Consider the following 19,086-nt stretch of genomic DNA (forward strand, 5'->3'; position numbering starts at 1 on the left):
GCTCAGATGGTGCTGCTCATGGGGGGCAAAGGGACGGGGGGGACCTGGGCAGGCAGCTGTCTGCAACCTCAGGCTGTAAACACTGGTTTCCCAGGAGGAATGTCAGTCAGAAGAGATGGTGGGCTTTCTTTATCATTGATGTTTTCTTTCACTTGTAACATTAAGCACTTACTACTTTCGTAACAAGAAAATGGCAAATAAAAAACTTCAGAGAAAAAAAAGGGAGAGAACCGACCAGCAGGCATAGCAGAGCTGCTTCTGGACAATCAGAAACAGCCAGGGCACATCCCCTTCTTGGAGGTTTTCATTTCCGTCAAGATGCTCCCCTCACACGTGCTCCCACTAGCCGCATGAAAACACCTTCCACCTGGACAATACTGAGATGGCAGACAGAACCTGTTCTGATAAGCCTGGTACAAAAGCTCACTATGAGCTTCACTACCTTCTCAGAAAAGGCTCCTCTCTCTACAGCTGAGGCCCCAGACACTCCAACTAGGCTGAACTCGGCCAGATGACTCCCAACCCCAGGAAGCGCCACTGCCACGCAGCTCCTGCCACGGGAGAGACCACCAAGCTCGTCTACTTGGGACCAACTGCCCCTCCAGCTGCTCTGAAAGCGGTGTCATGGCTGCGGGCACCAAGAGATAGATGAGGACAAGACCAGGGCAAGCGGGGAGACCAAGGCGAGTGAGGAGGCCAAGCTGGCTGCACTCAGGATCAGGGCCAGAAGCCCCCACACCGCGCTGCCGGCACCCACCAGGGAGGGTGTTGTGAGAGCTACACACAGTCACACACATGCAGCGAGGACACAGCCTCCTCAATGCAACACACATACACTCTGGAGATTATTTCTGCTTCAGAGACACTGCACCATCAAACGTCAGTAGGTGACGCTTTTTAATTGCGCTTCCGGTACAGTGGGAGGCTTCTGAAAGTGCAGCTGGTGCTAAACTCTGTGTAGTTTTAAACAAGCCTGGCCTCCCCTGCACTGGTGGGCAGAGAAAAGGCACTTTATTCCAAAGCATCTCCTGCCCCAAATCCCGAACCCTGGCAGCCAGCACCCAAACTCGCGAGGCCCGACCCCTGACCCCAGCATCGAGGGCACCACCCAGCCCCCAGCTCACCTGAACCCCGGGTGAGCGCTGCAGTGCGGTGCTGGGCTGTACCGTCGTCTGGGCCTGAGACACCTGCTTGATTATGGTCGTTGGGGTCACCTGCCGTGCAATAATGGGGGTCCCGGGTGCCTGAAAAACAAGGAGTTGTCGCCTAAAAGCAGGGAAGTGAGAGGCGGCACACCACACGGTCCTTCCTTCAGCACAGAGAGCACACCTGGGCCCCCAGGGTAGGTGCCAGTGTCAGCGAGGCCCCCTAACTGTCATCATATAACTGTAACACACCCCTTAGCAGAGCCTCCCACGTGGTCTTCCAGGGAAGCGTGTGTCTGGGAAATCAATACTTTGATTTCCTGTAATCACACAACAGTCAAAGTGAACATCTTATAAACATCTGATGAAACGGACCTCCACAGACCCTGCAAGCTGCTCAGGGCTGTTTCAGATGCTCAGGGAGGGGGCCCTCTGTCTACAGCGCAGGACACCAACTCCAGGGGACACGGCTGTAGTCACAGGACGACAGAGCCGTCAGGACCCCTCTAGTCTCCATGTTAGTCTCTGCCCAGTCAACCAGCTCATAAGGGACAGAAAGGCACCAGGAGGCAGAACCTGGGAGAGGGGAGAGTCCCAGGCACTGAAACTGTCCTCCTGTCACAGCCTCGGTGAGGGGGCACAGCCTGGGGGTGGGGGGAGTAGCCCCCAAGGCTCACACAGCTATGTGTGGTGGGGGGGTGCTGTTTAACATAGTTCTGCAAACCTCCTCTGCACCGCCCTGGTCACAACAGCTAACGAGGCTCAGGACTCACTGGGTCCCATGCTCAAGTGTCCTAACCATCCGTCATGGCCCTACAGGCGGCAGGATCTGCACTTTGCAGAGGAGGAAATGGAGGCGCAGGAGGGGTGTCACAGGAGGGGGTGCGGCGGAGGGGTGCAGGTGGGAGACCTGAGCTCCTCCCAGGGCAGCCGAGCCGTCCCACCCCCCACAACCCCCCCCAGGCTGGGTGCGTGCTCACCTGCACGGTGGAGATCTGCACGGGAGGGGCACTTGTGGGGGTGGCTGGGCGCGGTGCCATGGTGGTCTGCGGCTGTGCCTGGGCATGGGCCTGGGCCTGCATCTGAGCCAGGGCCTGCTGAGGAATCATGAGCAGCTGCCCATTCTCGCTCCGCACGAGGACCATACCTGGGGGGCGGGGGCAGGGGCTGGTGTCAGGAATGTGCCCCAGGGCCCGACTCCATGGGGAGCCAACAGCCCTGAGGAGGAGAGGGCGCTGCTATGAACCCCATCCCTGGGCTCTGAGCACACCTGCCAGCAGAGATGGTGCACAGGATGACAGAGACACGAGAGGAGTTTTCACCGATTCAAGGAGTAGCCGTCAGCCAAGCAAGCGGAGCTCCTCACACCTCGTCCACCCCACAGCACCCCACGCCGGCCTGCAGGTCAGGAGGCCAGGGCCTGGCAAGAGCCCCCACGGCCAAGTGTGCTCCCCACACGGGCTGCCCGAGTGCCAAGTGCACAAGGCACCAGGTGTCTCAGGAGAGGTCGCAGCTGGAGCCTCAGACCCGAGCCCTGCCCAGAAGCAGGTCACTCCCAAGCCCTCCACTGGCTCTGGGGGAGGCAGCCTGGCCTCTTCTCCCATCAGGTCCCCATCCCTGGGTACTAGGCTGGACCTCGAGACAGCGTTGCCCACCACTCACATGCCTGGGGCCATGCCTGGAGTGCCCGAAGCCCAGACACTCCTTCCAGGAACAGAACCCCTCGTATGTCCATGGTGACCTGGGACCCCCCTCCCCCACAGAGACACAAAGACACGGAGGACCACTCACCCTTCATGGGGCTCCAGCTACATCACTGGAAACCAAATCCTAGCAGGCAGTGTGACATTAATTCTAGCTTCTAAAACCAGCACCAATTACATTCTAGATTCCATTAGAAACAGTAACACAACTTACACACAATTTCCCATGACAGATTAGCGATGGGGCTGAAAGGGAGTCCTATGAACACCTCGCCCCAAAGCCAGGCTCGCAGAGGGTGGGCACCCCACAGAAGAAGGACTCAGCCGGGCAGGGGTGTGGCCCAAGGAGCCCGCTGAGTGGGAAGCCCCACAGGGGCAGCTGAAAACCTCAAGGCCAAGAACCTCCTGCCAGCCATCACAACCAGGTGTTCCCTGCTGAGCCAGACAGGAGCTCCATCCAATGTACACATCTGAGAAGTCTTTGGAGCTGCTGGTCCCAGCTCCTTCAACACCCATCATCACATCAGGAAATACAGCCTTTCCCCAGTGTCACAACTGCAACTCTCGATCCAGAAGAACCACTTGTATGTGTGCCCATTATGACAGCACCCTCCAAGACAACCCTTTCAAATGAGCCATGCTGCAGCAAAAGAAAAAGCAAAACAAAAAGACAACCCACAGAATGGGAGAAAATATTTCCTAACGATGCAACCTGCAAGGGATTAATCTCTAAAATATACAAATAGCTCATGCAGCTCAATATCAAAAAAAAAAAAACACAAAAAATTTAAAAATGGGCAGATCTAAACAGAGATCCTTAAACAACTAAAAACAAATTTATCACATGATCTAGGGATTATTATCCCACTCCTGAGCACATATCTGGAGAAAACTGTATTTTGAAAAGATACACACACCCCAATGCTCACTGCAGCACTATTTACAACAGGCAAGACGAGGAAGCAACCTAAGTATCCACTGACAGATGAATGGATAAAGACGACGTGGTACATATGTACAATGGGATATTACTCAGCCATGAAAAAGAATAAAATAATGCCATATGCAGCAACATGGATGGACCTAGAAATGATCACACTAAGTGAAGTAGGTCAGAGAAAGACAAATATCATATCACTTGTATATGGAGTCTAAAGAACTGATACAAATGAACTTATTGACAAAACAGAAACAGACTCAGAGACTTAGAAAGTAAACTTACCATTACCAAGGGGGAAGGTGGGAGTGGGGAAAAGTAATTTAGGAGATTGGGTTTAACATATACACACAGCTACACATAAAATAGATAACTGGGACCTCCCTGGTGGTCCAGTGGCTAAGATTCTCTGCTCCCAGTGCAGGGGGCCCGGGTTCAACCTCTGGTCAGGGAACTAGACCCTACATGCCACAACTGAAGAGTCTGTACGCCAAAACCACAGAATTCTAAAGTGTACATAAATGTGCTCCGTTGTGTCTGACTCTGCAACCCCAAGGACCATAGCACGCCAGCCAGGCTCCTCTGTCCAGGGGATTCTCCAAGCAAGAATACTGGGTGGGTTGCCATTTCCTCCTCCAGGTGATCTTCCTGACCCAGGAATCGAACCTGTGTCTCCTGCATTGCCAGGCAAGTTCTCTACCATGGAGACACTGGGGAAGCCCAAAGAATCCAAATGCTACAACTAAGACCTGGAGCAGCCAGATAAATGAATGAATCTTTTCAAACAGATAATGTGCCAAGGTACAGTGCAGGGAACCCTGCTCAATATTCTGTGATAACCTAGACGAATGAATACATGCATAACTGAACCACCCTGCTGTATACTCAAAACCAACACAATATTGTAAATCAGCTATACTCCAACATAAAACTTTAAAACTTGTAATAAATTTTAAAAATAAAACTAAAATAAAGACAATAATGCATATGTAACTTAAATGCAGAGTATATCATGCAAAATTCCAGGCTGGATGAAACACAAGCTGGAATCAAGATTGCTGGGAAAAATATCAATAAACTGATATGTAGATGACAACAGCCTTATGGCAGACAGTGAAGAAGAACTAAAGTCCTCTTGATGAAAGTAAAAGAGAAGAGTGAAAAAGTTGGCTTAAAACTCAACATTCAGAAAACTAAGATCATGGTTTCCGGTCCCATCACTTCACGGCAAACAGATAGGGAAACAATGAAAAGAGTGAGACTATTTTCTTGGGCTCCCAAATCACTGCAGATGGTGACTGCAGCCATGAAATTAAAAGACACTTGCTCCTTGGAAGAAAAGCTATGACCAACCTAGACAACAGAGACATTACTTTACCAACAAAGGTCCGTCTAGTCAAAGCTATTCAGTAGTCATGTATGGATGTGAGAGTTGGACTATAAAGAAAGCTGAGAGCTGAAGAATTGATGCTTCTGAACTGTGGTGTTGGAGGAGACTCTTGAGAGTCCCCTGGACTGCAAAGAGATCAAACCAGTCATTCCTAAAGGAAATCAGTCCTGAATATTCATTGGAAGGACTGATGATGAAGCTGAAACTCCAATACTTTGGCCACCTGCTGCAAAGAACTGACTCACTGGAAAAGACCCTGATGCTGGGAAAGACTGAAGGCAGGAGGAGAAGGGGACGACAGAGGATGAGATGGTTGGATGGCATCACCAACTCGATGGACATGAGTGTGAGCAAGCTTCGGGAGTTGGTGATGGACAGGGAAGCCTGGCGTGCTGCAGTCCATGGGATCACAAAGAGTCAGACACGACCGAGCGACTAAACTAAACTGAAAGACAATAAGCCATATTTTCAAAACAAAACAAAACACAGCTGCTGCAAATAACTCACTGTTTTGAAATCTCTAAAACCTGGGAGCTTGTGAAAGCACTGAGGAGAGAAAGGCCTGGCAGGCTGGCAGCCAGAACTGATGTCCACGCCCTGAGAAGTCTGCACCATGCCCAGGACAGGCTCAGGCCACAGGGCAGCTCAAGGGGGTTACACGGTCATCAACCCTGGCCCATGCTTGTGCTGAGGGCCCCAAAAGAGGGGACCTGGTGACACTCCCAGCCACTCACTCACCAGTTCACTCAGACACCATGCAGAGACCCCACTCCTTCATCACAGGGACACAAGGGAACAGGGCAGCCCAGCAGGCCCCTCAGTTTCCACAGCTGGATACCCCAATTTCAAACTGATGCCTAAACTTTATCGAATACTTGCTTATTTGCCTAAAAAATCATGTTCGCAGAAATTCAAAGGAATATTTAAATAACAATCAAGAAAAGCAATGTGATTAATATGCCAATCAAGTGACAGTGGTCTTTGGACACAAAAGGCTAAAAAAAAACAGACTGGGCCATGCAATGTGCCAATAGTGAGAGTGAAAGCTTAGGACAGAAGCAAAACTCCTGCCAAGGAGTGACGTGGGACTCTCGCAGTGACAAGACCTCTCAGCAGCATCAGCAATGTCTCCAGTGGGAACAGACCCAGGAAAGAGAGAACCAGGACAGCTGTTCCGGGCATGAGGGCCACGGGTGGCGCCAGCCAGCAGCTCTATGGGTGGCAGCTCCAGAAGGCGTGGCAGCTTCCCTGGGTACCACGCATACAGCCACTGACTCTGAAAGAAGTGGAGTCAGGCATGCCTGTGACACCTGGGAGAATCTGCCACACAGTCATGGCATCATCACACTCTCTGGACCTCATAGACTCTGGTTACAATGCTCATTTCTAACAGATGACTCTGCAGTACCACTCAAAGGCAAAGAAACACAACTGTCTCAAAATGTAACTTAAACAAACTTTAGATAAAAGATCACAGAAAAGCAACCGTCTGTGTTCACAACAGCAGCACCCGGTCTGGGACTCCCAGCACTCCGGCCCCAGGGAGGACCAGGAGGCCATCTGAGCCGTCATCCCTCTGACGGCACCAGGCCAGCTCTGGGAGCAGTCAGGGAAGGGCCCCTGCAGGCACCACCTTCCTGCCCTACAGACACACAGCCCCCAGGTCCCCCGCACACACACCCTGGCAGTCTGGCTGCACCATGGACCCCACCAGGCCCCTCCCTACACCCCTCACCCCCAACTCAAAGTGCTCTGGAACCAAAACCAGCCAGTGTGCACAAGCGACAAGCATGACATGGCGAGTTCACACAGCAAAAAGCCACTCAAACTTCCATGTTAGATAATGCTAACATCCTTCTTAGTGCAGAGACAAGCGTTCATGAGAGCAGACTTGAGAAACTCAGAGACGAACCCGGAAGACGGGAACTCTCAGGAGCCCGCCCCCTCTGGCTACAAGACTCTGAGTTTCTTTCCACCCTCTGTTCTATGAGCACGTGTACAACATATGTGTTTTGATAACCGTAAAGAAAGTTGGGGTAATTCTGTTGATATTCAGCTTGGTGTTTTCTTTTCAAAACCATAATTTTCAGTGGCTACGTATTTCATCCAAAATGTATTTATAACTTCTTTATTGATGAAGGCAGGCAATTTTCTACTTTTTGTCATTGTGAGAGCTCAGGATTTTACAGAAAGACATGCAGCATAAACCCACAGCACCCGTGTTAAGGCCACGCTGCATGTACTCATACCTAAGACAGACACAACACCACCTGTTTGGGAGGCTGGGCACCCACAGGCACAGAATACAGGGAGCTCTGTGGTGCAGGGTGGGGGTGGGGTACGTCCCCGTCACAGCCCGCGTACAACAACAGTCCTTAGGACTAAATGAGCCCCACCCTCCTGCAAGAACCAGAGTTCAAGATCAACTCCAGCATTTGTACCCAAGGTTACAGTTTCCCTGATCCCTTTCATACCAACATTTTTCACTGTATTTTTAACCAAAATGTAGGTCAGCCAGAGCTACATGACAAATTAAATAGGCATTTTCCACTCCACCTGGGATCCTCCACCTGGAAGTCACCACTTCTGGGGAGACATTCTTAGCATGGCCTTCAGTGCTCAGCCCCACCCTTGCCCCCAGGACACAGGCATGTCCTTCGGCTTCAGCTGGGGGCTCCCAGGCCTGGCGAACGGCCCAGCTGCACTGGCACAAGCAGGGAACAGCAGTTGGGTTGGAGGGGCCAGACCCTTCCCTGCCCTCCCACCCACCCCCAACAAGCACTGCTAGCACCATCACTGGCCAGATGGCTCGGAGAGTCTGCAGAGACGGTGCGATGAACGGCAGACCCTCCATAATCAAGATGCAAAATAAAACTGCCCCTGAACCCTGACATGAACGCTGAAGAAGCCAGAATCGGACCAGGAGCAGAGGAATGCAGAGAGGCGTGACACGGCCGGAGAACGAGAGCGTCACGCAGGGAACCAGGGAGGGACTTCAGGACTGGACCATCCAGACCCCAGCCCACAGCAGCAGCAGAGGAGCCCAGCCTCGTGGAGCATCTGAGACCGACGCCCAAGAGAATAGCCACCGGCCAGGGTGTGACGGGGACCTCCTGCCACACCACCCGCAGTCCTGCCGGGGGCCCCTCCACCACGTGCCTGTGGGATGGGGTCCCCCAACTACTCTACTGGAAGCAAACTCAGCCAGACACCAGCACAGATACCAGTGACACTGACTTAATTACGGCCTAGACATTCTTTCACTCTTAGGGCTGCTTGCCTTTTAAACCACCTAAAAGAAAGTGCCTAAACCCACAGAGCTGTGACTCCAGGAAGGCTGGTGGTGGGGTCAGACGTGTGGGAGGCGGGGCTCCTGTGTCCTGGCCTCACCTCAGCCTCACAGGACCTACCTGAACACTGAGGGCGGAGCAAGACTGCTGCACACGTAAAGAAGTGTTTGCCTGCCTGCACTGTCAGTGCTTTCAAAGCTAAAGGTGAGGAAACACACCTGAAACCTTTGACCAAAACAAACAACAACAGGGCTTCTCTGGTGGCCCAGTGCCAAAGAATCCACCTGCCAATGCAGGAGACACAGGTTCGATCCCTGATCTGGAAGATTCCACAGGCCTGGGAGCAACTAAGCCCACGCACCACAACTACTGAGCTTGTGCTACAGAGCCGGGGAACCGCAACTAGCGAAGGCCCTATGCCTTAGCGCCCATGCGCTGCAACAAGAGAGGCCCCACCGTGAGAAGCCTGCATACCGCAACTAGAGAGGAGCCCCTGCTCGCTGCAACGAGAGCAGAGCCCACCGGCAATGAGGAGTCAGCACAGCCACAAGGAAATGCGCAAGTAAAACGACCTAAAACCAACAACAAGAAAAGCCCTGGGCAGGCAGACCCCACCCACTTCTTCCAGCTCCAAGTCCGGTTTCCCCCACACAAACATGGCTCAGGGTCATGGCAGAGCACGGCTGGAGATTCAGGACTCCACACCTGATTTTCACTTCACATCACGCAGTGACTTTCAAAGTTTTGATGAAACCAAGCATCGGCTCTAAGTAAGGTAAGGCATCACTGGGCCTCAGACGCGGGCCTCAGAACCTCACTCCCAGGGTGGACATACATGTACTTACGGCTGATTCATGCTGTACAACAGAAAGCAAACAACACTGTAAAGCAACTACCCTGCAATTAAAAATAAGGAAAGGAAAGAAGCTGACTACTGTGCACACACATGGCAGCAGAGCTGTCCCCACAGGACAGGCTGGAGAATGAGTACCAGGATGAGGTGGGCGGTGGGGGGTAAGGGCTGGAGGGGGTCTTTCCCACACCAAGCACGTCCACACAGGCTGAAATCCAGAAATGGACCTGCTTAGAGTACAATTTCTGAAAACAAAATTTTACCCCAAACTGGACTAAACAGTCAGTAACCACAACTGTCTTACCTACTTTAAAAATTGACCATAAAAATGTCCATCAAGCAATTCCCAAAAACACCACAAAGGGCCAAAGAGCAGATGCTTAACCTCGCAGGTTTCAGGCAAGGACCGTCCCCCAGACGCAGCTCAGTGTCCTTTCTACCTTGGGCCCTGGCACGGGCAGGGGCGTATGGCCCTGCAGTGCGGGGTCCCTGTGCGGCGGCACCCTCCTTCAGGGCTCAGGCAGCCGCACCCCTGCTGCACGTGCCCACACGCAGCCCACCTGTGCGCCAGCTGGGACACGTGCCTTGGACGTGCAATGGGACGGGATGTGAGAAAACAATGGCACCATAACACACGTGACCAGCTCACGGAAAAGTCACGTGTGCGCACTCAGTTATGTACCTGAGAGATAAAAACCCGGTCTAGACACACCTCAGGGTATTGTCCTCCAGGGAAAGACCCAGGTTCACCATTGTTTAATCTAGCACTGGGACTGCCCTGTCACTTCAGTGACACCCCAGAAAGGAAGACAACACCAAGAAGTGCCGGGGTGCCAGAGCCCCCCAGCCTCGAGGTCCTCTCAACCCTTGTGGTGGGCTCCACTTCCCTCCTCCGCAAGACCCTCCTCCCCGAGGTCCACCACCGAGGATGCCACCCGCAAGCCTCAGCAGCCAGCGCTGCCCCGCCCCGTCCTGGACGCTGCACTCGCCTCCCGTGTCCTGGGCCACTCTGTGGCTCCACGTGCCTGTCGCCTCGCTCCTTTCTGGGTGACAGAAGGAACACAACGCCTCAGAAGGACATGGCGTGTGCCCCTAAGGGCACAGCACGACGGACGGAAGGTCTCCCTCCAACTTGACACAGGCCTCACCCGACACGGTAGCACGCGTCCACGCATCTGCCCGACGAGGTGCCTTGGCCCAGTGCCCTCACCCCCGAACGTCCACACACAGCAAACAGGAAACCACCGTGTGACTGGCGGGCCTCTCCACGCACCTGTGGAGGACGCCTCTGTGCAGTGTGCCTCTGGCCCGGATCCCCCTCTGCCTCTCTGCTGTCCGCACCTTAGTCAGCCCACAGCGGTTCTCAGCCCCTCAGGTTTTCAAGAGTCCTGCAACCCACAGGTCTCAGAGGCTTCCCGAAGCTCTTCTGGAGGCCCTGAACCTCCCTCCGCACCCTGGAGCTGGTGCCCAAAGCCTGCGCCCATCGGCTGCCAGGGCGGCCATGCTGAGAGGTCAGTCAGCATCCCGAGGGCCTGATGCCCCTGCCTGCAGCCTCCCCAAACTTCTGGAAGAAAGCCAGAACATGCTTCACTGTGACCCACGTCCCGAGTTCTGAACACTCCGTGCTAGCGGACAACTTGCATCCACGGGTGATTCAACGCAATCCCTCTTGCCTGCAGATCTCTGCTCCCTTCGCTTTGACTGGCAGCAGCCAGTCTGTGCCCCCAGCCCCCACCACACAGCACCAAGAGACCCCAGATGGGCACTTCTCCACTCAACCCAGTCTACCCTATCTTTCCTTTATCTTCCCTTTCCTCAAACTTTCCCTTAACTTTATCTTCTGTTTTTATCATTCACTTTCTGTTCCTTCTTGGGGGTAAGAATATGTGTAAATAAGTAAAAGTACCAGCAGATGCTCCTCCCAGAACAGGGGAGGGGGTGCAGCCAGGAGGCAGGGACCTGAAGCACCCCCTTCTCTCCACAAAGCTGTGCATGTCGAGAGCCGCTCCAGAGACAGGGCAGGAGGGGAACACACAGGACGCTCTGGAGGAACCTTCAGGCCCTTCTCAAGGTCAATAAGCAAAGGGATGAGAACCCCTCTTCCAGACAGTGTGCTCAGCAGGCTCTGACTCTGAGGATGCGTCAATACCAGCTTCTCCAGCCTGAACGCCACAGATGTGTCCATCTCCACCCTCTCACATGTTCAAAGGCTCAGTAAGTCGGCCTTCAGCCAAAGAGGCCAGAGCAGAGGGGATGCTCTGATCTGAGAGCCGAAGGCAGGACACGTGGCCCACTGCCCTGACCCCAACCCACCCTGGGCTCCAGCATCCAGGCCGAGGGCCGGCACAGGGCCTGGGTCTACGGCAGCCAACTGAAGCCCAGGGTGGGTCTGCGTGCTGTGAGACATCTGGACAGTGCGAACCGGGCATGGTTTCCAGGGAACCAAGGTCAGGTGGCAGACAATGTGCACAGTCCAGGATTCACGGCAAACTTTAGCCACCTGCCCTCACTCATCAGAAGGCCTCAGAGGAAGAATCAAAACCAGAGACTGAACCACCTTCGTTCATTCACTGCCGCCAATACTCACGGAGGATCCAGTCATGCTGGACTGCGTGGGACCCTGGAGAAAAACCAGAAATGCACACTGGCCAGGGGCTTCCCACACAGCAGGTGAGGCAGGCACTAGCCACAACCCACTGCCTCCCATCAACACAACCATCTATCGATTAATGTGACTGATCCGTCGATGCCAGGGCCATGCTACAGGGGGAAGGTGTCCAGTGCTCGGTGCAACCAGGGCACACTCCTGGTCTAAACTGAAGGGCCCCAAAGCGACCCGGGAGGGAGGAGAGGGGTCAGTGTCAGGAGGGGTAAGGCAGGGCACCCTACATTGCAGCATGGCAGGCAAAGACCACCCAGGGGCACGCCAAGAAGAGAGCCAAAGGGACTGAGGGCTGAGGTCCAAGACCTGCGGCCACCCGTCAGGAGGGCCCTGGGCCCAGGCGAGGGTCATGGGTCTGCAGGAGAAGCCAGAGGACCAGGAAGGTGAGGAGCTGACGAGGAACCCCACAGTAGGAGAAGAGGCATCTGATAAACTCAAAATCCACTGGACTAGAAAATAAATATCCTCCGCCAGGAAAAGCAAACAGTCTTAGAAGACAAGGAACATTGCTAACTCTCTGAAATGAGCCTCCAAACTCCCACCCCCAGTGGTAAATCCTCAGGAGCATTTCCTTTGGTATCAGGAACAATTCAAGGGTGGAAGCAGTACCCATCTACCCAACACCATACCAGCGATCCTAGCAAACCCCACAGACCAGAGAACGGGTCAAGAAGCGGGAACATGAGGACAAGAATGAAATAAACCTGTCATAACTGCATACAACAGTATTCTCTACATATAACACCCCTACCCCAAAACCTGCATATGCATTTTTTGAAATATTTGCTCATTTTATTTGGTTGAGCTGAGTCTTGGTTGCAGCAAGTGGGACTTAGTTACCTGACCAGGGATCGAACCCAGACCCTCTGCATTGGGAGCGGGAGTCTTAGCCACTGGATCACCAGGGAAGTCACTACACATACAGTTTTAAAAGAAATGGCTCAATAACATTGCTATATTTAAAATCAATATCCAAAACTCAACTACAATTCAACATTTCATCAATAAAGAATAAGAAAAATGCCATTTTAAAAAACTACTATTTACGATAACAGAATAAACTTTAGAGTGTCCTAGAATGAATCCAACCAAACATGCACAAGACCTATAATAGAAAAAAATTATAAAATTTGATTGAAAGATATAGAACTAAGTAGAGTGATATGCCATATTCATGAATACATATGTACTATTTGTGGATGGCAATCCTCCCCAAATTGACCCAAAGTCAGTTCAGTTCAGTCGTTCAGTCGTGTCCAACTCTCTGCGACCCCATGAATCACAGCACGCCAGGCCTCCCTGTCCATCACCAACTCCCGGAGTTCACTCAGACTCACATCCATCGAGTCGGTGATGCCATCCAGCCATCTCATCCTCTGTCGTCCCCTTCTCCTCCTGCCCCCAATCCCTCCCAGCATCAGAGTCTTTTCCAATGAGTCAACTCTTCGCGTGAGGTGACCAAAGTACTGGAGTTTCAGCTTTAGCATCATTCCTTCTAAAGAAATCCCAGGGTTGATCTCCTTCAGAATGGACTAGTTGGATCTTCTTGCAGTCCAACGGACTCTCAAGAGTCTTCTGCAACACCACAGTTCAAAAGCATCAATTCTTCGGCGCTCAGCTTTCTTCACAGTCCAACTCTCACATCCATACATGACCACAGGAAAAACCATAGCCAGATAAATACAATTCTGATCAAAATAACCTGGGCCTCGAAAAGTTGATTCAAAAATGTATAAGAAAGATCAAAATACCAAGACAAGCACAGATAATTCTCAGGAAAAACCTGGTGAGACACTGGCTCCACTGGACACCAAGAGTTGGCACGAGCCACACGATTTATGGACATGATGGCACTGATGAAAAAACAAATGAAGAGAAAATCCTGGCAGTCCAGAGACAGACCCCTGCATAACATAAAAACAGAAATATTACAGAAGGGACATGCAGATCAGCGAGACAGAGAAGGTCACTGCAAACAAACAGTGCCAGGACAACTGACTCTCACGTGCCATATGCACACCGGATTCCAGGAGGTTCACAGACATAAAAGTGGAAGTAAACACTAAAGTTTTAGAAGAAAACACAGGAGACCAAACCTATGACCTTGGGGTTAGAAACAACTTCTTAAATATGACTGGAAAAGGTATTTGACATAAAGAAAAAAAACAGACTCCACTACAGTAAATCAAGAACTCCAGTTCATCAGAAGATACCATAAAGAAAGTGAAAAGACCAGCCGTAAACTGAAAGGACAACTGGTCACTTACATGACCTATAGAAGAATCATAAGCACGATACAGACAGAAGTCCTACAGATTAACAGAAAAATTCAAAAGAAAACTGGGCAAAAAGACATAAACCGACGTTCACAGAAGGATACCCACAAACAGCAGTGTACAACGTAATGTCCACTTCCTCAATCCTGGAGGAAAAGGAAATGAAAACTAAAACAATAGTGTGGCAGCACTTCACACGCACTAGGTTTGAAGAACTGAAAAGCCTGACAACACCAAGTGGTGTCAGGGATAAAGACCCACAGGAGCTCTGCGTGGTTGCAGGCAGACTGGAGTCGCCAGCATCCCTCAGGTACCAGCGCCAGACAGCGATGCTGCAGGAAGACAACACCAGCAGCCCTCACAAACTCACACAAAAGCCTCAGCAAATCAAATATAACAGTACACAAAATGATACTGCTTCACAGCCAAGTGGGGTTTATCCTAGGAATGCACCATGGCTTCACATTCAAAACTAAATCCATGTAATACCTTATTAACAGACCCAAAAAAAACCCCACACACACAACATCTCAATACATGAACATGGAAGGCATTTACCAATTAAACATCCATTCCCTCAACCCACTAAAGGACACCTATGAAAATCCTACAGCTAATATCATACATTTAAAGGGAAGAAGTCTAATACGACCCCCCCAAATCAGAAACAAGGCAAAAATGTCCCTTTCCATTGCTTCTATTCAACATTACACCGGAGGTCCCAGCTGGTAAAATATAGCAAGAAGAAAAATAAAGGTATGAAGATCAGAAAGGAAGAAGGAAACCTCTCTCTGTTATAGACAAAACAGTTGTCTCTGTAGAAAACTCTAAAGAATCCATAAAATTGCCAGAAGAACTAATATATGAGTTAGGCACAGCCACAGGACACAGGTCAATAAATGAGCAATTTTATTTCTGAATACTAGCAACAAGTAACTGGAAACTGAAATTTTTAAGTACCACTTATGTAGCTTAAAAATATGAATGCTTAAAGAGATGCTTATTTAACAAAGTATGTCTAAGACATAAACACTGAAAACCATAATTCTGAGAGAAACGTTTATAAAGACCTAAATAAATGGAGAGGTATTCTATGTTCATAGATCAGAAGTCAATGTCTTTCAGATGTCAATTATCATAAATCTGGATCACAGATTCAATACAATCCCAGGCAAGATATCAGAAGACTTATCTGTGGAAATGGATAAGCTGATTTTAAAACGTATATGGAACTGCAAGAAATTCAAGTAGCTCCAAGGACACAGAGGACCCTGGCATGCTGCAGTCCATGGGGTCACAAAGAGGCGGACACAACTAGCCACTCAACAACAACAAGTAGCTCCAAACATTCTTAAAAAAGAAGAGCACTCAGAGTATTGATGCTACCCGAGTTAAGGGCTTACTATAAAGGAGCTGTGCTAATCAAGAACTGTAGACAGGGATAAACAAATGGGATCAGAATACAATCCATAAACAAAGACATCAAATAGGTACCATTGAATATTCTATGGGGAGAAAATTAATCTCAACCCCCTACCTTACCAACATCCCAAAATGAACTTGAACTGGATTGAGTAAAAGCTAAAAACAGAAAAATCCTGTACATGGGAGAAAATCCTTGTGCCCTGGGTCAGGCAAAAACTTCTCTGATAAGACATAATATGAATTCCCACTTGAGCTGTTTCAAGTTCTAAAAGATGATGCTCTTAAAAGTGCTGCACTTATTATGCCAGCAAATTTGGAAAACTCAGCAGTGGCCACAGGACTGGAAAAGGTCAGTTTTCATTCCAATCCCAAAGTAAGGCAATGCCAGAGAATGTTCAAACTACCACACAATTGCACTCATCTCACACGCTAGCAAAATAATGCTCAAAATTCTCCAATCGAGGCTTCAGCAGTACATGAAGCAAGAGCTTCCAGATGTTCAAGCTGGTTTTAGAAAAGGCAAAGGAACCAGAGATCAAATTGCCAACATCTGCTGGATCATAGAAAAAGTGAGAGAGTTCCAGAAAAACATCTACTCCTGCTTTATTGACTATGCCAAAGCCTTTAACTATGTGAATCACAACAAACTGGAAAATTCTTAAAGAGATGGGACTACCAGACCACCTTACCTGCCTCTTGAGAAATCTGTATGCAGGTCAAGAAGCAACAGTTAAAACCGGACATGGAACAATGGACTGGTACAAAATTGGGAAAGGAGTATGTCAAGGCTGTATATTGTCATTGTGCTTACTTAACTTATATGCAGACTACATCATGAGAAACGCTGAGCTGGATGAAGCACAACCTGGAATCAAGATTGTTGGGAGAGGTATCAATAACTTCAGATACACAGATAATATCACCCTTATGGCAGAAAGCAAAGAACTAAAGAGCCTCTTGATGAAAGTGAAAGAGGAGAGTGAAAAAGTAGGCTTAAAACTCAACATTCAGAAAATTAAGATCATGGCATCCAGTCCCATCACTTCAAGGCAGACAGATGGGGAAACAATGAAAACAGTGAGAGACTTTATTTTCTTAGGCTCCCAAATCACTGCAGATGGTGACTGCAGCCACGAAATTAAAAAATGCTTGCTCCTTGGAAGAAAAGCTATGACCAACCTAGACAGTATAATAAAAAGCAGAGACATTACTTTACCGATAAAGGTTCGTCTAGTCAAAGCTATGGTTTTTTCAGTAGTCATTGAGAGTTGGACCATAAAGAAAGCTGAGTGCAAAATTGATGCTTTTGAACTGCGGTGTTGGAGAAGACTCTTGAGCGTCCCTTGGACTGCAAGAAGATCAAACCAGTCAATCCTAAAAGAAATCAGTACTGAATATTCTTTGGAAGGACTGATGATGAAGTTGGAGCTCCAATACTTTGGCCAGCTGATGCAAAGAACTGACTCATTGGGAAAGACCCTAATGCTGGGAATGATTGAAGGAAGGAGGAGAAGGGGACAAGAGAGGATGAGATGGTTGGATGGCATCACCGACTCGATGGACATGAGACTGAGCAAGCTTCGGGAGCTGGTGATGGACAGACAGGGAAGCCTGGCATGCTACAGTCCATGCGATCACAAAGAGTTGGACACGACTGAGCAACTGAACTGAACTGAATGTGAACACTGAAAGAAACTGATAAGCTGGACTTCATTAAAACTAAAAACTTGCTCTTTGCAATATACAGTTAAATGAAAAGGCAAACACAGATTAAGAAAAAACACTTATAAAACAATTCTGATAAAAGACTGACTGTATCTATGTTTTTAAAACTCTTACCAAACCAATAATAACAAAACAAACAACCCAATTAAAAAATACAGGTGAAACAATTGAATACACACTTCAGGAAAGATAGGAAAATGAAAAATAAGCACACGAAAAGGTGCTCAACGACATTAGTCATTAGGGAAATGCAAATTAAAACCATAATGAGATAGCATCACACACCCAAGAAACCAGCTAAAATTTAAAATACTATACTAACAACAATGATTTGAAACAACCATCATACATCGCTGGTGGTAATGTAAAATGGGACAGCCACTGTGGAAAAGAGCTTGGCAGATTAAAAAGTTAACATTCACTTACAATATCCAACAGTCCCACTCCCATGCATCTGCCCAGCAGAAATTAAAACTCACGTCCATACAGAGATTGACAAGAAAGTTTATAGAAGCCATATTATTTTTTTCTTACGTGTGTCAAATTGACAATATGTGCTAGTTTCAGTTATTCAGCCTCACAGAAGCACTATCCTTAATAGTCGAAAGCGGGAAACCCAAATACCCACCAAATGGTGACTAGACAAATAAAACTCCATATCCGTCCACAGCACGGAACACTGCTTTACAACAAAAAGCCATATACCAATATACGCAACAGCTTGGAAATTTTCACAAGTATTCTGCTAAGTAGAAGGCAGACAGAAAAGACTATCACTGTGTAAGTTCATTTATATAAAATTCTAGAAAAGGCAAAATCACACAGACAGGGCAGATGACCAGCTAACCACCGAGGCAAGGGGCAAAAGGAAAAACTTTTTCAGCCTTTGGAACAATTTTCTATCTTGACTGTGGTGATGGTTACATAATGTATGTTTGCTAAAACTCACAAAACTATATCTTGAGAAGGGTAAATTTTACTGTATGAAAACTATGCCTTAACAAAAAAGACTTTAAAAAATAAACACAATGAGATACCACCGCACATCCACTGGAACAGTTAAGATGAAGCAGCCTTCCCATGCCAAGCCCTGGCTGGGACACGGAGCAACAGGAACTCTCGGAAATTCACACAACCACTCAGGAAAGCAGTAAGGTGGCCTCTGATGAGACTGAACGTATGCTTCCATACGACTCAACAATTCCACTCCCAACATTCTCGCAGGAGGAGAGCATGTCCCCTCATGTCCACATGAAGCCAGGGCACTGATGTTACAGAAGTGTCGATCGTCACAGTCAAAAGCAGGAAGTGACCCACCACAAATGGATGAACGTATGGTGTGTGTCCAAACATGCAATGCTGCTCAGCACGATCAACGCATCAGTGGCACACACAGCCACGTGGGTGAACTCAAACCATGCACAGAGGGAAGAGCGACTGACACCAGAAAGCACATGGCACATGATTTTATACACAGGAACTTTTAGAAAGGCAAAACCAGACGGCAGTGACAGAAGAGCAAAAAGGACATTTGCGTGGGCCCAGGGTGACCTAAGGTAAACAAGAGTCCTGCGTCTTGTGACAGGGGACAGACAGGGCATCCACTTCTCAAAATTCAATCTGTGTACTCAAAACAGATCCATTCTGTTGCATGCAAATACCCCCAGAAAGATTTTAACG

General features: G+C 49.3%; 1 protein-coding gene across 1 annotated transcript in view; it reads right to left on the bottom strand.

The window, feature by feature from the left end:
* Positions 1–19,086, bottom strand: part of TAF4 (TATA-box binding protein associated factor 4) — a 69,494-nt gene that overhangs the window by 25,207 nt on the left and 25,201 nt on the right. Inside the window, exons 3-4 of the mRNA XM_040248873.1 lie at positions 2,126–2,292; positions 1,125–1,244 (exon numbers count right to left, since the gene is read on the bottom strand). Of these exons, the coding sequence (XP_040104807.1) occupies positions 1,125–1,244; positions 2,126–2,292 (287 nt within the window). The remainder of the gene's footprint in view (positions 1–1,124; positions 1,245–2,125; positions 2,293–19,086) is intronic.

Source organism: Oryx dammah, unplaced genomic scaffold, assembly GCF_014754425.2.
Source record: "Oryx dammah isolate SB20612 unplaced genomic scaffold, SCBI_Odam_1.1 HiC_scaffold_10, whole genome shotgun sequence".
In the NCBI taxonomy this organism is placed as follows: Eukaryota; Metazoa; Chordata; class Mammalia; order Artiodactyla; family Bovidae; genus Oryx; species Oryx dammah.